The 21,104-nt window shown below is 40.3% G+C and overlaps 1 protein-coding gene across 2 annotated transcripts in view; it reads left to right on the plus strand.

Annotated features, from left to right (window-relative positions):
- CLEC3A (C-type lectin domain family 3 member A) overlaps positions 1-19,233 on the plus strand; it is a 45,026-nt gene extending 25,793 nt beyond the window's left edge. Inside the window, exons 1-3 of one of the 2 annotated variants that reach the window (XM_037816257.1) lie at positions 9,913-10,033; positions 14,853-14,936; positions 17,596-19,233. In XM_037816257.1, coding sequence (XP_037672185.1) covers positions 9,919-10,033; positions 14,853-14,936; positions 17,596-17,987 — 591 coding nt within the window. In that variant the 5' untranslated portion in view covers positions 9,913-9,918 and the 3' untranslated portion in view covers positions 17,988-19,233. Of the gene's footprint in view, positions 1-9,912; positions 10,034-14,852; positions 14,937-17,595 lie in introns of those variants that run through there. The other variant, XM_037816255.1, reaches the window with a different exon arrangement.
- The last annotated feature ends 1,871 nt before the right edge of the window (positions 19,234-21,104 follow it).

The following is a 21,104-nucleotide window of genomic DNA, read 5'->3' on the forward strand; positions in this document are numbered from 1 at the left end:
AAGAAAACAGACATACAATAAAAGAACATTTCAAAGAGACCATAACAAGGGAGTAAGAAAAAGACAACTAACCTAAGATAACTGCTTAACTTCCAACATGTTCCTACTTTACCCCAAGAAAGTTACATAATATAGCAACCTTTCTGTGAACTTGTTCCTACTATATCCATCAGAAATTAACAGACCATAGTCATTTCTGGGCATCCCCAGAACGTTAAAAAGCTTATCTGTTCTTCTTGGATTATTGTTCCCCCTTCCTTAATTGCTCTCTACTGCTAGTTCCCCTACATTCTACATTATAAACCATTTGTTTTACATTTTTCAAAGTTCACATTAGTGGTAGCATATAATATTTCTCTTTTTGTGCCTGGCTTATTTCACTCAGCATTATGTCTTCAAGGTTCATCCATGTTGTCATATGTTTCACGAGATCGTTCCTTCTTACTGACGCGTAGTATTCCATCGTGTGTATATACCACATTTTATTTATCCACTCATCTGTTGAAGGACATTTGGGTTGTTTCCATCTCTTGGCAATTGTGAATAATGCTGCTATGAACATTGGCTTGCAGATATCTGTTCATGTCACTGCTTTCCGATCTTCCGGGTATATACCGAGAAGTGCAATCGCCGGATCGAATGGTAGCTCTATATCTAGTTTTCTAAGGAACTGCCAGACTGACTTCCAGAGTGGCTGAACCATTATACAGTCCCACCAACAGTGAATAAGAGTTCCAATTTCTCCACATCCCCTCCAGCATTTGTAGTTTCCTATTTGTTTAACGGCAGCCATTCTAATCGGTGTGAGATGGTATCTCATTGTGGTCTTAATTTGCATCTCTCTAATAGCTAGTGAAGCTGAACATTTTTTCATGTGTTTCTTGGCCATTTGTATTTCCTCTTCAGAGAACTGTCTTTTCATATCTTTTGCCCATTTTATAATTGGGCTGTCTGTACTATTGTCATTGAGTTGTAGGATTTCTTTGTATATGCAAGATATCAGTCTTTTGTCAGATACATGGTTTCCAAAAATTTTTTCCCATTGAGTTGGCTGCCTCTTTACCTTTTTGAGAAATTCCTTTGAGGTGCAGAAACTTCTAAGCTTGAGGAGTTCCCATTTATCTATTTTCTCTTTTGTTGCTTGTGCTTTGGGTGTAAAGTCTAGGAAGTGGCCGCCTAATACAAGGTCTTGAAGATGTTTTCCTACATTATCTTCTAGGAGTTTTATGGTACTTTCTTTTATATTGAGATCTTTGTTCCATTTTGCGTTAATTTTTGTGTAGGGGGTGAGGTAGGGGTCCTCTTTCATTCTTTTGGATATGGATATCCAACTCTCCCAGCCCCATTTGTTGAAAAGACCATTATGGCTCAGTTCAGTGATTTTGGGGGCCTTATCAAAGATCAGTCGGCCATAGATCTGAGAGTCTATCTCTGAATTCTCAATTCGATTCCATTGGTCTATATGTCTATCTTTGTGCCAGTACCATGCTGTTTTGGCAACTGTGGCTTTATAATAAGCTTCAAAGTCAGGGAGTGTAAGTCCTCCCACTTCGTTTTTCTTTTTTAGAGTGTCTTTAGCAATTCGAGGCATCTTCCCTTTCCAAATAAATTTGATAACTAGCTTTTCCAAGTCTGCAAAGTAGGTTGTTGGAATTTTGATTGGGATTGCATTGAATCTGTAGATGAGTTTGGGTAGAATTGACATCTTAATGACATTTAGCCTTCCTATCCATGAACATGGAATATTTTTCCATCTTTTAAGGTCCCCTTCTATTTCTTTTAGTAGAGTTATGTAGTTTTCTTTGTATAGGTCTTTTACATCTTTGGTTAAGTTTATTCCTAGGTACTTGATCTTTTTAGTTGCTATTGAAAATGGTATCTTTTTCTTGAGTGTCTCTTCAGTTTGTTCATTTCTAGCATATAGAAACATTACTGACTTATGTGCATTAATCTTGTATCCCGCTACTTTGCTAAATTTGTTTATTAACTCTAGTAGCTGTATCGTCGATTTCTCAGGGTTTTCTAGATATAAGATCATATCATCTGCAAACAATGACAGTTTTACTTCTTCTTTTCCAATTTGGATGCCTTTTATTTCTTTGTCTTGCCGGATTGCCCTGGCTAGCACTTCCAGCACAATGTTGAATAACAGTGGTGACAGCGGGCATCCTTGTCTTGTTCCTGATCTTAGAGGGAAGGCTTTCAGTCTCTCACCATTTAGTACTATGCTGGCTGTGGGTTTTTCATATATGCTCTTTATCATGTTGAGGAAGTTTCCTTCAATTCCTACCTTTTGAAGTGTTTTTATCAAAAAGGGATGTTGGATTTTGTCAAATGCTTTTTCAGCATCTATTGAGATGATCAATTGATTTTTCCCTTTCGAGTTTTTAATGTGTTGTAATACATTGATTGTTTTTCTTATGTTGAACCATCCTTGCATGCCTGGAATGAACCCCACTTGGTCATGGTGTATGATTTTTTTAATGTGTCTTTGGATTCGAATTACAAGTATTTTGTTGAGGATTTTTGCATCTATATTCATTAGGGAGATTGGCCGGTAGTTTTCCTTTTTTGTAGCATCTTTGCCTGGTTTTGGTATTAGATTGATGTTAGCTTCATAAAATGAGTTAGGTAGTGTTCCATTTTCTTCAATGTTTTGAAAGAGTTTGAGTAAGATTGGTGTCAGTTCTTTCTGGAAAGTTTGGTAGAATTCCCCTGTGAAGCCATCTGGCCCTGGGCATTTATTTGTGGGAAGATTTTTGATGACTGATTGGATCTCTTTGCTTGTGATGGGTTGGTTGAGGTCTTCTATTTCTTCTCTGGTCAGTCTAGGTTGTTCATATGTTTCCAGGAAATTGTCCATTTCTTCTACATTGTCCAGTTTATTGCCATACAGTTGTTCATAATATCCTCTTATAATTTTTTTAATTTCGTCAGGATCTGCAGTTATGTCACCTTTTTCATTCATTATTTTGTTTATATGGGTCTTCTCTCTTTTTGATTTTGTCAGTCTAGCTAGGGGCTTGTCAATCTTGTTGATCTTCTCAAAGAACCAACTTTTGGTGATAGTTATCCTCTCTATTGTTTTTTTGTTCTCTATGTCATTTATTTCTGCTTTAATCCTTGTTATTTCTTTTCTTGTACTTGGTTTAGGATTGGTTTGCTGTTCATTTTCTAGCTTCTTCAGTTGATCCATTAGTTCTTTGATTTTGGCTCTTTCTTCCTTTTTAATATATGCGTTTAGTGCTATAAATTTCCCCCTTAGCACTGCTTTTTCTGCATCCCATAGGTTTTGGTATGTTGTGTTCTCATTTTTGTTTGTCTCTATATATTTAGCAATTTCTCTTGCTATTTCTTCTTTAACCCACTGATTGTTTAGGAGTGTGTTGTTTAACCTCCAGGTATTTGTGAATTTTCTAAGTCTCTGATGGTTATTGACTTCTAATTGTATTCCATTGTGGTCAGAGAATGTGCTTTGAATAATTTCAATCTTTTTAAATTTATTGAGGCTTGTTTTATGTCCCAGCATATGATCTATTCTGGAGAAAGTTCCGTGAGCACTAGAAAAGTATGTGTATCCTGGTGATTTGGGATGTAATGTCCTGTATATGTCTGTTAAATCTAATTCATTTATCAGATTGTTTAGGTTTTCAATTTCCTTATTGGTCTTCTGTCTGGTTGATCTATCTATAGGAGAGAGTGATGTGTTGAAGTCTCCCACAATTATTGTGGAAACATCAATTGCTTCCTTTAGTTTTGCCAGTGTTTCTCTCATGTATTTTGTGGCACCTTGATTGGGTGCATAGACATTTACGATTGTTATTTCTTCTTGCTGAATTGCCCCTTTTATTAGTATGTAGTGGCCTTCTTTGTCTCTCAAAACATCCCTGCATTTGAAGTCTATTTTATCTGAGATTAATATTGCTACACCTGCTTTCTTTTGGCTGTAGCTTGCATGAAATATTTTTTTCCATCCTTTCACTTTCAGTTTCTTTGTGTCCCTATGTCTAAGATGAGTCTCTTGTATGCAACATATTGATGGTTCATTTTTTTTGATCCATTCTGTGAATCTATATCTTTTAATTGGGGAGTTTAATCCATTTACATTCAACGTTATAACCGTGAAGGCATTTCTTGAATCAGCCATCTTATCCTTTGGTTTATGTTTGCCATATTTTTCCCCTCTCTCTATTAATATCCTTTATTGTACCCATACCGAATCTCTTTAGTACTGAACCTTTCTCCAAGTCTCTCTGTCCTGTCTTTGTTTCTCTGTCTGTAGGGCTCCCTTTAGTATCTCCAGTAGGGCAGGTCTCTTGTTAGCAAATTCTCTCAGCATTTGTTTGTCTGTGAAAAATTTAAGCTCTCCCTCAAATTTGAAGGAGAGCTTTGCTGGATAAAGTATTCTTGGCTGGAAATTTTTCTCACTCAGAATTTTAAATATATCGTGCCACTGCCTTCTTGCCTCCATGGTGGCTGCTGAGTAGTCACTACTTAGTCTTATGCTGTTTCCTTTGTATGTGGTGAATTGCTTTTCTCTTGCTGCTTTCAGAACTTGCTCCTTCTCTTCTGTGTTTGACAGTGTGATCAGTATATGTCTTGGAGTGGGTTTATTTGGATTTATTCTATTTGGAGTTTGCTGAGCATTTATGATTTGTGTATTTATGTTGTTTAGAAGATTTGGGAAGTTTTCCCCAACAATTTCTTTGAATACTCTTCCTAGACCTTTACCCTTTTCTTCCCCTTCTGGGACACCAATGAGTCTTATATTTGGACGTTTCATATTATGTATCATATCCCTGTGGTCCATTTCGATTTTTTCAATTTTTTTCCCCATTCTTTCTTTTATGCTTTCATTTTCCATTCTGTCATCTTCCAGGTCACTGATTCGTTGTTCAACTTCCTCTAGTCTTGTACTATGAGTGTCCAGAATCTTTTTAATTTGGTCAACAGTTTCTTTAATTTCCATAAGATCATCCATTTTTTTATTTAGTCTTGCAATGTCTTCTTTATGCTCTTCTAGAGTCTTCTTGATTTCCTTCATATCCCGTACTATGGTCTCATTGTTCATCTTTAGTTCTTTGAGTAGCTGCTCTAGGTGCTGTGTCTCTTCTGGTCTTTTGATTTGGGTGCTTGGGCTTGGGTTATCCGTATCGTCTGGTTTTTTCATATGCTTTATAATTTTCTGTTGTTTTTGGCCTCGTGGCATTTGCTGAACTTGATAGGGTTCTTTTAGGGTTTGTAGACCTATTGAAGTCCTTATCTCTAATTTATCAGATCTACAGCTTCGTGGAGTACACTTTCTCTAACTAACCAGCAGGTGGCGTCCACGAGCCACCTGTTCTCCACAAGCCAGTTCTCCCCTGCTTAGCCTTTTTGGTGAGTGGGGGAGTGAGTCTTGTGGGGCCCAATTGGTGTACCAAGCTTGCGTGTGTAGTTGGTGTTGCCTGCCCTGTATGTGGGGCGTGTTTCTGGGCAGTGGGGGAGGGGGGGGTGGCCCTAACAATCAAATCTCCCTGGTGATCCTAGAGTTTTAAAGCTGGTGCAATAGTCTAATCCTTCAGTTCAGTCCTGCCACAGTTTGTCTCTGCCACTGACCCACAAGTCCTTGGTATTGGTGTATGGCTCCTGAGACTTGCATGTGGGCCCCTATTCCAGGCTGTGCACCCCGGGTCCTCTGTTGAGGGATGACTGTGCTATGTCACAGGTGAGTGCCATCCCCTCAGGGCAGTTCTGGGCTGCTGGGCTGTGTAGGGAGGCTCCCAGTCTGCTCAAATGATGGCTGAATGGGGCTTTGTTAATTCACACTGCTCCACCTTCCCAACTCTGGGACAATCAGCTGAGGTTGCAGGGAAGGCTAATGTCCACGCCCAGTTTTGTGGTGTGTGCCTGTTATTTGAAGCGCTTCAGTCACACTGGGTTGTCTGGGGCAGCTCTGGGCTATGGGGCTGGCGATGGGCAGGAGTGTTTCTTGTCCACCAGGATGGTGGCTGTGAGCGGACACCCCCGTTTTCTTGGGAACTTGTGGTGTTTAGTGAATTTTCTCAGCCACTGAATTATTGCCTTTTGTCTCAGAGCTCTCTTAGTTCTGCTCTTGACTTGACGTGCCCAAATTGAAAGTCTTTGAAGCTTTCTGTATTGGGCTTCTTAGAGTAATTGTTTTAGAAAAAGAAAAAAGGATTAAAAAAAAAAAAAAAAAAAAAAAAAGGGTCCTCCTCAGAGATCTAATGGGTTATTGAAATGCTAAGAGACAAAGCAACCAGGGCCATTAAGGAAAGGTCCACAGGGCAGAGAGATCGGCTTTTCTTCGGGATTTGCATATGCGCCTTAGGGCCTGAGCTCCGCCCTTCCCCTTTCTGTGTCCACCAGAACTCTAAAAATCCTCTGCTTTTATTTTGGAGTTTTTCGTGTTGTTTTTTTTTTTTCTATGCCTGTCTCCTCTCTGCTGGGCTGGCTGCTCACAGATTCTCTGGTGTCTGGTCTCTGTCTATCTGTGGTTGGAGTCTGGGTCAGTTGAATGAGTTTCCGATAAGAGCAGCCACTGCAGTTCTCCCTTCTCCTTCCCGGAGCTGACAGCCCCTCCTCCCCCGGGACTGAGCCTGGCAGGGAGGGGCGCGGGTCCCCTGGCCGCAAAAACTTACAGATTTCGCTGATCTCAGCAGTTCCACTTTTTCATGAGTGTTGTATGAAGTATGCCCAAAGACAGATTGCTCTGTGGTGTCCAGTCCACGCAGTTCCTGGCTTTCTACCTACTTTCCTGGAGGAGTAACTAAAACATACAGCTCACCAGTCTGTAAATAAATTTTTGAATGAGTGCCGTATTGTGGTAAGGGCTTTAAAGGATGCCGGTATTTTGATGATGAATAACAGAGTAAGACCTTCCTAGATTGGGTAGATAGAGAAGGCATGTCTGAGGAGGTGAAATTTGAGTTCAGGCTTGAAGTCGGCAAGAGTTAGCCATACACAGAATGGTGATGATTGAGGTATACACCAAGAGGTCAAGATGGAGAAGCATCATGTGGAAGGGTACAGTGCGGGTCAGGGAGGCTGGGATAAGCTTCAGCACTGGCACCAGGTCTCTGACTGGAGAAAGCCAGAAGGAAGAACCAAGTAAAATCCTCCCCAGGAATGAGAGCCTCGAGAACCATGAAAAAAAAAAAAGCCTGGATTTTATTCTAAGTAGACTAGAAAGATTTGGAGGGTTTGAAGTAGGTGAGTGACGATCACATTAGTGATGTGTAGAGAATTCTTTATCATTGGGCAGGAGCTGAGGTGAGATCAGTTAAGACCAGAGCTCTTGACAGTTCTTGGGATGATGGAGAAGAGAGGAACAGAAGTGGGTGGGATCAACGCGCAGAGGAAGGCAGAAACCTCAGGACTCCCTGCTGACAGGGTTGAGGAGCACTGAGGGCAAGGAGGGGCCTCACAGGTGGCTCTGGGTTTCTGAGTTGGCCACTGAGTGGGTGATGGAGACATTGACTGGGCTGGGCCATGCGTGGGAGGAATGGGACAGTTTTATTTATGGGACATTAATGGAAAGAATCTGGAAGTCAATTTTGACAACAGTATTGAAATGTCTGTGAGACCTCCAACCAGAGAAGACATCACCTGGCATCTGGAAACGTGAGGCCGGCCAAGTTGGGGAGTTAAAGTTGGGGTCACAGAGAGATTTTGAAGCCGTGAGAAGAAATCAGGTGATTTAGGGAGACAGCAGCCAAGATAGAGACCTGAGGAGAGCCAGGCATTTGAGGAAGGAGGAGGTGAATCTTCAGATATTTAATTAGAATAAAAGAACAGGGCTTTAGGGCCTGACTCAAAGAAAAAAACAAAAACAGTGTAGGAGGTGTTATTGTAGGAAAAAGAGCCTAGGCACAATATAGATTTACTTTAAAGAAAAAAGATACCTTGTCTTCATAAGTCTAGTTTGGACCCAGAACACATCAAAGATGCAAGAAAAATTGTTTGCTTTCCACCACTATTTGGTAACTTGAGATCTCTTCTTCGATATTGGATTTGGGAAGATGGCAAAAAGCATTCTTGATCAATCATGAGATCGATTGTAAAACATTGATCTTTTCCCCTGTTCAAATCAAAGCAAATTTTCACAGGCCTGGTCAAAAAAAGAAATCTTTTGGGGTGGATCAAAATGAGATTTTATTTTTACTCAGCTCCTTGGGATCTGATTATAAAATGGAGAGAATACTTATCTCATGGGCTTGCTGTGAAGATTGAAAAGGCCTGGTATTCCGTAAATGGTACCTTAAGTAATGGGAAATATTTCACCGTTATTCTTTTTAAGCTCTGAGCATTGTGCTAAGTGTTTTATAGCCCTTGTTTCATTTAATCTTTCCAACAGTCCTGTAAAGTAAGTGTTCTTGGCCTCCTTGTTAAGATAAGAAAGGACTCAGAGAGGCTTAGTGACTTGCCCGAGATCACACAGCTAATCAATGGGTGGAGGTAGCCTCTGAACCCAGCTCTGGCTGTTTCCACAGCCTCCTCAGATGCCTGCTCATAGACGGCCCACATCAGTACAAGGAGTCTGAGTTATATATAGAATCTTTTTTTTTTACTTCACATTTACATTGCTAAATTATGTCAGACTCTTCTATATCAGTGGCTTTACTTTGGGGTTGTTACGCTGGTAGGTAATGAAGTGGCTTTGGCTGGAAGGAAGTAAAGATGGATTATACTGTGGTTTTCCTCTGTGAGATTCAGAAGGAAGCAGTTAACACTTGATTCTTTCTGTATTGTCTCAAAAAAAAAAGAAAAAGAAAATGGCTAAAATAAGCTTGGTCCTTCAGAGCTTCCCAAATCTGCAATTCCTGCCTTCCATCTGTGCCTGGTCACCCAGATAATGATGTGGAGTTGGTAGAAGACGTTCCCGGGGTCTAAGGCATCCACTGTGGCTCCCCTTGGATGGAAGGCTGTCACTCTTAATGCAAAAGCCTAGCAAGTCCCCTGGACTTGTCCTTAAAGCCCATTTTTAAGGTAAGAGCAATTGCACCAAGTCTTTCGTGATTCCACCATTATTTATATAATTCACTTGCAAGTGTTATTTAATGTGTTTGGTGTAGTTTCATGGAAGATGGTAGAGTCTGAAAAATAACTATAGTTGATATTTTACATTGATTTTTGAGGAATTAATTCACCCTTTTATTTTATTTTTCACTCTAAGGTGTGTTTTCCCAAGACTGTAATTCTTAATGAAACTGCAAAATCCTAATAGAGGGAGGCCTTACTCTTTATCAGGGACAACTTTGCCAACTCCATGAAGCCCAAAGAGCAAATTATTTCCAACTTCTACTCGTGCTGTGTAGACGCATGTGTGGCTTAGCTATAGTGGTGCTGTGGAATCTCACACACACACACACACACATATATAAGCAGCAACTTTCCTGTTTATTTATATATTGATTTACTTTTGCCACTTTTTGTCCCAAAAGCTGAATTGAATTTATTTCCCAGAATATTGAGTGAACTTTAGAGCTCCAAATCAGACTTAAATATTGACTCTTCATGGAGACCTCAAACTTCTCCCCCCCCATACACACATGCACACACACTCATGTTGCTGTTTTTTTAACAGTACACATCTAAAGACTTTAAATGAAAAAAAAAGCAAAGCAGACAAAATTCTTTGTTAACTGGGATACACTCTGAAAAAGCAAGTCAACTAGGAAACACAGCAAAAATAAAATAAGAACCTAACACACGCCATGAGAACAAGGGATCACCTTATGCTGTGGCCAGAGAGACATTCAGACATTTCGTCAGCAGCGATCCCGGCCAACCCTCACAGCTCACTTTTATAAGGCTGGCCCGGGCGCTCCAGAGCAAGATGAGGCTGTGCCGTTTACTTGCTCCGTAGTTTGCTTCAGGGGCGCTGGCAGAGCGACCAGCCAGACTTGCCCGGGAGCCATGGCAAAGAATGGACTTGTAATTTGCATCCTGGTTATCACCTTACTCCTGGATCAGACCACCAGCCACACGTCCAAATTAAAAGCCAGGAAGCACAGCAAGCGGCGAGTGAAAGGTAATAAATAGGATTTCTCAGTCAGGCAAAATTCTAGGTTTGCTTAGTGTGGGGAGGTGACGGACAATGTTCATTTCCAAACAGCTCCAGGAAATCGTCCCTGGGGACTGTACCGTGCTTTTGTGTGGATATGACATTTCAGAGGATTGAGTGACCACTTAGTTCTCTGGGACAGTTTGATATTTATAAGAATCATGTGGTGGGAATATATATATATATATATATATATATATATATATTTTTTTTTTTTTAAACAGAAAAAAATCTTTTGTAATGTAAAATATTTCTCTATTATAGATCTTTTGTCAGATGGGCTTAGGAATGTAGAATATTCTTTAATAGGAGACCCCTGGTCACGTGGACATCTGATATTCTGAATGATGGGTCTAGCAGAACATATTGATTATTAGAGTACACTGTTCCGCTTGTAGATGTTGTGTGATTCTATCCGAGTAGATGTTTGAAAGATAACTATAGTCTTTTTAAATGTGGAGTAGACAATAAAGCTATTTGTAATTGCAATTTCCCTTTCTGTTGTTGGCTACTGTGTAGATATATTTCTATGTGTCTGGCATTATAAGGACTGTCTGTACTGTGTATTTAAACTTTTTCATGTCATGGACAAAGAAATAGAACCTCTCTTTAACTTGCAAATACCTCAACACACAAAAGTCATATGGTTTTTTGAGGACATTTTAATGAAGAATTGAATCTCCAAGCAATCCCAAATGTAGGGTGGCTTGACTTAGGTTAAGAGGTTAAAAAGTTCCAAAGAATGAGGATGGTGGTAACTTGTTTGCAATATGCTGAAGCCAAAGCAAAAAGGCTTCAAGACATGGAGTGAGGTCTTCCTGCATCCTCAGTCTGAATCATTTTCCTGTCTTCAGACCATTTCCAATTCCGTATTACGGTGCTATTTCCTTAACCATTTCACTTCATTTGTAACAGAACACAAACATATCAAAAGAGCAAAGCCTTGATTTGATACTGAACACAGATGAAAGACGGTCAGTAAAAGAGGGTTTGTCTTTTTTTGTTGTTGTTGCTGTTTTGTTTTGATGATTAAGTGCCCTTTTATGTTCATTCCATATTGTAAAATGAAACATGACAGCTTTCAAAACAGCATATTAAGTATTGGCTCACTTATGTAGGATAAAATTCCAAACTGTGTGTGTGTGTGTGTGTGTGTGTGTGTGTGTGTGTGTATACATACACACATATACCAAAAACTTAAGTTATTTCTGTGTGGTATGAGTTTTTGTTCTTTTTGCTTAAGTGTATTTGTTTTAATTAACATAGTACCTGTGTCACAGACACACACAAAAAATTAAAGATCATTTTGTAAGTAAGATTCAATCAAATAATTTGCAACCAGCTTATAAGGATAATAGGGTATTTTAACACTTGAGGAAAAAACTATAAAGAAAAAAAAAAGAAATGTAAACCTCAAATTACTGCTGGATGGCTTAGCTGGAGAAATAAAACTAGTAATTTTTACAGAAACAAAGAAGTGCCCTTTCTGGCGGCGGGGGGTGGGGTGGTGTTCATTTATAAAATTTAGGTCTGTTGCAAGGTTTTTTAAATGTATTTTCTTTTGTTATATAATGCACTTATAAGTTACCTCTTATAATGAAAAATTTAATTATTTTTCACTAGGAGATGAAGTAAATTGTTGAAGATGAACTCAGGGGAAGGAGGAGAGAGAAAGACAAGCTGGATGATGTGGCAGATATTTGTTGACAATATTTTTCCACCACTGGGAGGGAGAGGCAAAGTAGTGACCACCCAGTAGGGATGTGGTGGGGTGAGGAAGGGAAATGAGTGTGAGTGTGTGTGTGTGTGTGTGTGTGTGTGTGTGTGTGTGTGTGTGCGCGCGCGTGTATGTTGTTCTGTGTGGATATTTCTGAAGTGATAGTGATTTAGGTCGTATCCAGATTTCTCCTTTCTTTCTCTCTCTCACACACACACTTTAAAATATTTTAAATACCAAGAAATAATTCCAAAGTTTATGAAATCAAAAGTGAAAGCCTTTTTTTCCCTCCCAATCCTTTTCTCAGAATTACCCACTATCAACTATTGGGTGAAGACATTCACAGAGCTTTTTTAATGCACAGTTAAAAATTGGTACTTTTAGCGATAAGAATTGGCTTATTCTTGGCAGGTAAATGTGTTGATTTCATCTATTAAATCTTGGAAAGCTATCGATGTAAAGCATACCTCATTCCTTTTTAACAGCGGTATAATTTTCCACTGCATGGATGGGTGATGACATATTTACTGTGTTCCATCTTAGTGAACTTTTGTGTGTTTTCCAAACTGCTTGGTACACATATATTGATTCCCATGCTAGGATGCTATTATACATTTCTAGAAATAAAATAGCAGGTGAACACACTTACTAATCATTTCTCCAAGTGATAGCACCAGCCCATGCTCCCATCTTCAGGGTAGAAGAATGGCCATTCCCACTCACCTTGCCAACCCAACATTGTATCATTGGTATATGATATTGTATGTGGCCTTACCAACCTGACTAAAAAAAAAAAAAAAAAGTCTTTTTTTTATTTGCATCTATTTGATTGTTAAGGAAGTTGAGCATTTTTCATATATTTATTGCTCACTTCTGAGAATTATTTCCCCATTTCTAAATGGTACCTGCTTTTAGAGAACAATAACACAATGGAAGGAAGCCTTTTCTTGGACTCAAAATGGCAATTGAGTGACTTAGCTCCAAACTTAAGACTTCTCTGATGCTAACTTCATAGGTCTCAACAAATTATGTGTTGCGTTAATGAATAAAATACAATTTTTACAGTGAAATGGTTGGTTAATTTTTCCTTTGTTCACGGTGGACAAAACACATCCACACTAGCCACAAAAGGATGGAAGTAAAAACCCAAGCCACGTGATAAAGACTTCCAGAAGCCTAATATTAATCCCTATCTCTCCATGTTAATTATAATGTTTACAGTGGCTTCCCAATGGAGGCCACTTATTTAAGTAGAGTAAAACAGAGCTGAGAGGGACAGGGGATGACATTTGTAGAGCTGATAACTTACAACTTGGGAGTAAGTCTTTAGTGGTTTTTGCAAGTCTTGGCCCCCCACAGCTGATGTTTTTGCATTTTGAACACACCCTTGTATTTATTCTGGATTGAATGGTCCTGTCATGGAAATCCATGGGTTATTGCATTTCTAAGCTGAGCTATTGGAGGAGTTGGGAATCAATGTGTAGCATTAAGTGAAACAGAGGATGGGGCCATCCCTGGACACCCAAGAAGTCATTTTCTTAACCTAAAGATGAAACATGATTTGAAAAATACATGTTTAAGGGGACAATGAATTAGCATGTTAGAATTTTGGACCATCCTGAAAAATCTAGGACAGAAAGCAGATTCTCTATATGGCAGTCTCACAAAGAGGCAGCTGGGAACAGTGTATACCAGGTTTTAAGCATCTTCTCTGAGGCCGAGGGGTTTGTGCCAGGGACCAAGGAGGTAATGGCAGCCACTCTACAGAAGCAGCTTGGAGAATGGGGAGAGAGCAGGCTTGGAGTCAGTGCGCTTCAAATCCTGACTGCACTTTACTAGCTGGATGACCTTGGGCCGGTTAATTCATCTTTCTGTGTCTCTATTTCGTCTTCTGTGAAATGGGGATATCGATAGTGTCTACCTCATAAGATTATTGAAAGAATTAAGCTTCTGGCACACAGTGTTTGGTGATTTTTAATATTTTTAATTTTTATTATTTGTTATAATTCCTGCCTTTGAAGAGCTTGCAGGCTGTCAATGTCTAAGAGAGACCCCATCAAGTCTAGAATTTTGATTTCTTCATCTTCCCATTAGGCATCTTTCTTACAAGTTGATCAAGAAGCTCTGTGAAGATTCTTCAGTCTCACACATGGATATTCAAGACCAAATAAGTTGCTAATCCCTAGTATAGATGTATTTTCACATGGTGCTTTATCACCACCTTTCCCTTCTCTTTGGTTGCTGCTTCTCCCTGGAGATCCCTCAACCTTGCTTGGAGCCACCACACCTGACACATCTGCTGGGTCGGGAGATTGGAGACAGGGAGATTAGGGCCCCAGAGAAGTCTGAGTCTGAGTTCTGCCACCTATCCACCTATCTGCCAAGCATTTTAGCTCATTAAACTCATCCTCCTTCTTCAATGGGGATTTCATTTTCCTCCCTTCATAGCTATTCTTAAAGAGCAAAGGAACTTTTATTTATTCAAAAAACAGTATTGATTATTATTATGTGACAGGTACTATGTTAAGGATCAGGGATACCATAGATAATAAGACAGCTGACATAAAGTAAAGTAAAATAATTATGGATTAAAGAAAGCATGCTGAAGAAAAATAAGGTTCAAAGAAAGAGGCAATGAGAGGGATGCTACTTGAGAGAGGAGGATCCAAAAAGTCCTCTCCAAGGAGGACATATTTGAGCCGTGTCCTGATAAGAAGAAAGCTAGGGCAAGAACGGTCCATGCAGAAGGAACACAGATGGCAGGATCCTGAGGTATCACAGAGCTGGTTCTAGGCTGCATCTGAAATTCATCCTGCCTAGAGGAGAGTCCTACAGGATGGGAAAGAGAGGAGCCCCTTTGCTCAGAAGGACCTGCCAGTATGACCACCCCACCAAGCTTTCAGGAATTTTCATGCCCAAGTTACTATCGTGCATTATTTTTATATAAACTGGGCTTGGTTTCATTAAAACCACCCTCTCCTTGGATTCCAAAACTTTATTATTATTTTTAAATTTTAATCATATGCTTCTCATTTCTTCTATCCCACTCATTCCTAAAATTTCCCCCAGAAAAGGATGGTGATCTGAAGACTCAAGTTGAAAAGCTCTGGAGAGAAGTCAACGCACTGAAGGAAATACAAGCTCTGCAGACAGGTAAGACTGTGCCTCATTAGTGCCTCATCCCCAAAGATCTGGGAAAAGAAGCGGTTGTTGCCCATAATTTAAAACATTTCCAAAATACATGTTGAATTCTGGGTGACATCTTTTTAAAAGTGACATTGACAAGCCAGAGATGTGTCCAGGTCAGAGGACCCAAATGACGAGGAGATGATTGTTTCGGGAAATCAGCTTAATTTGCCACCCCATTCTTCTTTATATGTGTGGTATAGAAATAAAAACAGGCATTTCAGTAGCAACACATCCCAAAGTAATTTGGGCAGAGAATAAAAATATATATGCAAGGCCCCCCTGAGGAGCTGGGGGAGGATGCAGAGGTGTTGGACTTCCTCGCCTGGATTGTTGCTGATGTTCTCACAAACATTGAGGATTGACGGCTTCGTATGCTGAGCCCTGTATCTTGGGGCTTGCCCTTATGAAGCTTCTTGCTGCAGAGGAGAGGCTAAACCTGCTTATAATTGTGCCCAAGAGACTCTCCCTGAGTACCTCTTTGTTGCTCAGATTTGGCCCTCTCTCTCTAACTAAGCCACCTCGGCAGGTGATCTCACTGCCCTTCCCCCTACGTGGGACCTGACTCCCAGGGGTGTAAATCTCCCTGGCAACGCAGGATATGACTCCTGGGATGAATCTGGACCCGGCATCGTGGGATTGAGAACATCTTTTTGACCAACAGGGGGATGTGAAATGAAACGAAATAAAGCTTCAGTGGCTGAGAGATTTCAAATGGAGTTGAGAGGTCACTCTGGTGTACATTCTTATGCACTATATAGGTAACACTTTTTAGGTTTTAATGTATTGGAATAGCTAGAAGTAAATACCTGAAACTATCAAACTCCAACCCAGTAGCCTTGAATCTTGAAGACGATTGTGTAACAATGTAACTTACAAGGGGTGACAGCGTGACTGTGAAAACCTTGTGGATCACACTCCTTTTATCCAGTGTATGGATGGATGAGTAGAAAAATGGGAACAAAAACTAAATGAAAAATCGGGTAGGATGGGGGGGTGGTGATTTGGGTGCTCTTTTTTTATTTTTATTTTTTTTTCTTATTCTGATTCTTTCTGGTGTAAGGAAAATGTTCAAAAATAGATTGGGGTGATGAATGCATGACTATATGATGGTACTGTGAACAGTTGATTATACACCATGGATGATTGTATGGTATGTGAATATATCTCAGTAGAACTGAATTTAATTTAAAAAACAAAACAAAACAGGCATTTCAGGAATACATTTTAAAAGTTAATCAGTAATTCTTATCTAAAGGGCAATGAAACAGAATCGAAGCAATTATTAACAGGCTAAAATAATTAGCATTTACTGGGTGCTTACTAAGTGCAGACTAGGGGATCTGCTGAGATTCAGCTAAACACAGGATCAAAAGACTTGCTTTTGAGATCTGCCTGGAAGGGCGTTGTTTAGGAACCACAGCTTGACAACAGGGCAGCGTCTGGACTTCTTTCCCCAGGGGAGTAGACTCCCAGCCGTGTGGGGTACACAGCAAGGAGCTATTCTCCTAGGTCTGCCAGTGGTGGGGAAATGAGTCACACTGGGTAGATTCGGGAAGGGTCTTGGCTTACAAGTCTCACGCCCCATAGAAGCAACTGGTAGTGACTCCAGAAGCAAAGTTTCCAGGGTCCCAGCAAGAAGCCTGCCCAAGTACAAGAGTCACCACTTTCAGGGAAGCCTTAAGCAGTGGCTTATAATCAAGTATTTATAACTGCCAGGTCAAGTGTATGTTACCAGCAAAGGGTCTTTTACCCTAGGCTATATTGCCTGGTAACATAGATGACTACTCTCTTTATCAGGTTTCCAGGGGAACAGAATTAGAAAGTTAAAGGAAGGTCAAATGCTCCTGCAGAAGAGGAAGGGGTTTTCTTAACCCTTTAGCCACAGCTGGGCATTATAAACATTTGTAAACATTGACACGTCAATCCTCTCAACTACTTATGAGATAGGTGCTGTTACTGATTATCCTCACTTGACAGGTGAGGAAACTGAGGCACAGGAAAGTTAAATAATTTGTCCAAGGTTTACACAGCTAGTAAGTGGCAGAGTTAGACTCAAATCTGGGCAGTATGGCCCTGGAGCCCTTCTCTCCAAGACCACGCCCTAAAACTGTCCTTATATTTGGTTTATCCTGGATAATCTAAACAGTATTACCAGGGCTTGAGTTATCTGAATGAGAACACCGCTCTCTCCACTCATGCTTGTTTTAGTTTGCTTTTTATTAATTATGAAATGCCATCCATTTCCAAAAGTCCCAAGGAAATTCAGCACATGATACAGCTACACAAGCTAGCAAGCATGTGTATATCAAAGCAGCATAAGGTTTAAGGCCATGTTTTGAGTGTCGGACAGACCTGGGTTTGTGTAGTTGTGCTCTCACATGCTGGGTAAGCTGCATTCTTTCATAATATGTTGTAGCAAATACCAATTTCTCTAGGAGTCAATATCCTGATATATAAGAATGACAATGTCTGGCCCATACACAATCTTCAATAAATATTAACTCATTGTTAATATTAATGAAGCTTTCACTTCACAAAATATTTATTGTTGTTTGCCAGGTCCAGTCATAGCATTTTACACTCAAAACAACATCTTATAATGTTAAATTTCACTTCTTCACAGTCTGTCTCCGAGGCACAAAAGTTCACAAGAAATGCTACCTTGCCTCGGAAGGCTTGAAGCACTTCCACGAAGCCAACGAAGACTGCATTTCCAAAGGAGGGACCCTGGCTGTCCCCAGAAATGCCGACGAGATCAACGCTCTCCGGGACTACGGCAGAAGCAGCCTGCCCGGGGTCAATGACTTTTGGCTGGGCATCAACGACTTGGTCACCGAGGGCAAGTTTGTCGACGTTAATGGACTCGCCATTTCCTTCCTCAACTGGGACCGCGCACAGCCTAACGGTGGCAAGAAGGAAAACTGTGCCTTGTTCTCCCAGTCGGCTCAGGGCAAATGGAGTGACGAGGTCTGCCGGAGCAGCAAGAGATATGTGTGCGAATTTATCATCCCTTAGCAGGTCCTTCTCAAGTATGTCTTCCAAGCAATGTCACGATGTACAGGCTGATGGTCCCCAATAAGAATAAGTCAGAATCGCAACATGGGAGTCGGTGTCTGTAGGAGGAAAACAGAGTCGGTCAGTTTTGCTACTGCTTTTCATTGTGATTTTTCCATCCGTGGGATAGAAGGGATCAGAAATAACAATCCCGCCACATGCACGCCATGAAAATGGTTTCTGCAAAATGGGCAGTGACATTCTTCTCTCGCTTTCCTAGCCCCTTTCACTTGTGTGCACCCAGTCTATTTTAAAAATATGATAACTGTGCATTTCTTCAATCCGAAAAAGGAAGCTTAGGCTACCTGGACCATTTGCTCTTGCAAGATTGGTGTATGTTTTTTGATGAGAATTCCCTAAGTCAGAGATTCGGTGTGCCATATAATCCGGGAATTTTTTAGTCTGATGCTCGAACTGTTCAATCCTGGCAACAATACCTGCTTAGCCTGTTATCCCACCCTTTCTTTATGTTTCTACTGCCCATTGCCTTTGATTTGCTGCAGTTCCTGCTGAGACATCTATCTTGATTTCCTTCCCCCACCTCCCCAACTTTTTTCTTTGGAAGTTCTGAGTCACGGATCCAGAAACCGGAAAAGAATTGATAAAGTAGCATATTTGGTCAATTTCCACTCCCGGCAATATATTATGATTTCCAACTTGAACGCATAGCTCTAAGGCAGAGTAAGAGCAGCAGATTATGTGGAGAAAATAAATAGGGAAAAAAAATCTATTTTTCCCTTGCTGTAGCACCCTTACTTTCCTTTTATGAAATCAAGCATGGGTGGTATAAATGAGTTTCCTTTTTTTTCAAATTCGTTATATACATATATATTTCAACCATCATATATTATTTAATGATGGGGCAACCTGTCTTTGGAGTTTGAAAATAGGATTTAAAAGACTATTTTGAAGTCACACATATATGCTATTTTTTATTCTGTCAAATGATATTCCTTCCAAATTGTTTTAACTAGACTGTGTAAAATAAGTTCATTGCTTAATATGAAATTACAAAGTTTAGGCTTGGGGTAAATGGGATTTTTTTTTAACATAGAAGAAAGCAGTTCTAAATATATTGTGTTCTTCAAATAAACGTCTTTTTATACTTTAAATGTTAAATGAGTTTTGTGAACAATATCCTGCTCTGCAAACGTTAACTAGTTGTGCTTGGAATTAAGTTTTAGTTCTTTTCATTGCATAATAATAAAGCCTGAATTCTGATCAAAGTAGATATAGTTGGATGTTGATTACAATTATTCAAACTATGTTGGCTTATATCAAGCATGGTAAAATTTGAAAAAAAAAAATATTCTGGATTTGATCAAACTGATGATTCAGGTGTGCTCAGAGAACAGTGAGTTTTACCTGATAATAAAGTGGTGAAGTCCAGGGTTAGGTGGATTGGGTGACTTTAAAAAGTAAGCATTCTGGCAATTATTTTTGGTTGACCCTAGTCAGCTCCCTCTTCCAATGCAACTTTTGTCTCCTTAAAGATAATGAAATGATTCTCCTCACTGTCCTGGCTCTGGGAAAAACTCTTTATATAATTGTCATTTATCCTCAGAATAACTGTGGGAGTCCGGCTCTAGTCAGGCTCTGAAGGAAAAAACTGAAGAAGGGAGATTTGTAATTGCCCCAAGTCAATGCAGAGGGAGTAGAGAAGTTGCCTGCATCAGCTGATGCAAAGTCTCTGCATCGCAACCATGGAGACACTGTGACAAGGTCAAGGCTGTTCAGACAAGCCATGGGGATGGATTCTCATCCATTCTCCCAATTTCCTCCTCTGAGCTAACAATTTGGGCTAAACACTGAACTTGATAAGGCATTTCGCCTGAGGCTTGCACGGGGTATGTCCTCTGCCCCTCCCTGCTTTGAAAGGGCTGAATAAAGACAACCACCGTTCACACAAAGTCTGTCAGAGTTTGGGTCCCCAGAAGATGGGGTTAGATAAGAGCATCCTCTCCACAGCAGCCGGACCAAAAGGAGCAGGAGAAGATGCCTAAGTCAAAGAGGAAGTCAAGACTACAGATGGCGGGAGATGAGCAGGACTGGAAGGAGTGGATTCGCTGTGTTTAAGAAGAAATGAACTGGCTTCTTGAGGGTCAAACTCAGAGCTTTATTATGTAGCCAACAAATCAGTGAAAAGCCACACCCACACGATTCATTTCCCTAGACTGCCCTTGGATCCATTTTGCCTGTTGGGCACTATCTAATTAAAAATAATTGTTGTTCAGGCAGGAATGATGACTAGGTTTTAACTCTTGACCCACCCCTGGTTTTCATGGAAGCTGCCTGGGCTACAGAGTGGAGAAGCATCCTGAAGGCTGGTGGACTGAATGCCACGAGCAATCAGCAATGGCTCTCAGGAGTTCAGGGCTGGAGGATGTCAATATAGGCACCAAGTAACTGCCATCCCCAGGGCAGACACCTGGCTTCCTGCAGATATCAGATAATGTTCAAAGCCTACAGTCAGGGCCCTGCAAGACCTACCAGGAAGCCGATTCCAATGTCTAGAGCAAGGCTGCTCAAACATTTATGTGCTTACAAATCACTTGAGGATCTTGTTAAATTGCAGACTCTGGTAGGTTGGGGCTAAGGTCCAGGATTCTGCATTTCTCAAGTTCCTGGTAGATGCCAATACTGCTGAACCATGGACCATACAGTTGGAGTAGCAAGGGTGTAAAGCTTTAGCTACTTGCCCAGATACAATCTCCAATTGATTCCAGCAGTTTTGAGAACTTCTGCTCTAGCATTTTAGCTCATGAGTAGAAGCATGGTGGTAGTAGGCGTTATTGTGGGAAAAAAAAGAGTTCATCTTATCTTTATAATCATACATGAGTAATTTCTTCCACTTTCATTCATTCAATTCATCTAACAAGTATTTTGCTGAGCTAACTATAGGTCCAGTGCTGTGCTAGTTTCTGGGGACAGGGAGGTGCACAAGTTTGATAAGGCTTCTGTCCTCAAGGAGCTTATATTCTAGAGAGGTAAGATATGCAATAGACAAGTAAAGAAGCAAACAGAAAATAAATGAGGGAATTGAGAGATAGAGAGGCCGAGAGAGCAAGTTTAGACCAA

This window comes from Choloepus didactylus, chromosome 22, assembly GCF_015220235.1.
Source record: "Choloepus didactylus isolate mChoDid1 chromosome 22, mChoDid1.pri, whole genome shotgun sequence".
Classification (NCBI taxonomy): domain Eukaryota; kingdom Metazoa; phylum Chordata; class Mammalia; order Pilosa; family Megalonychidae; genus Choloepus; species Choloepus didactylus.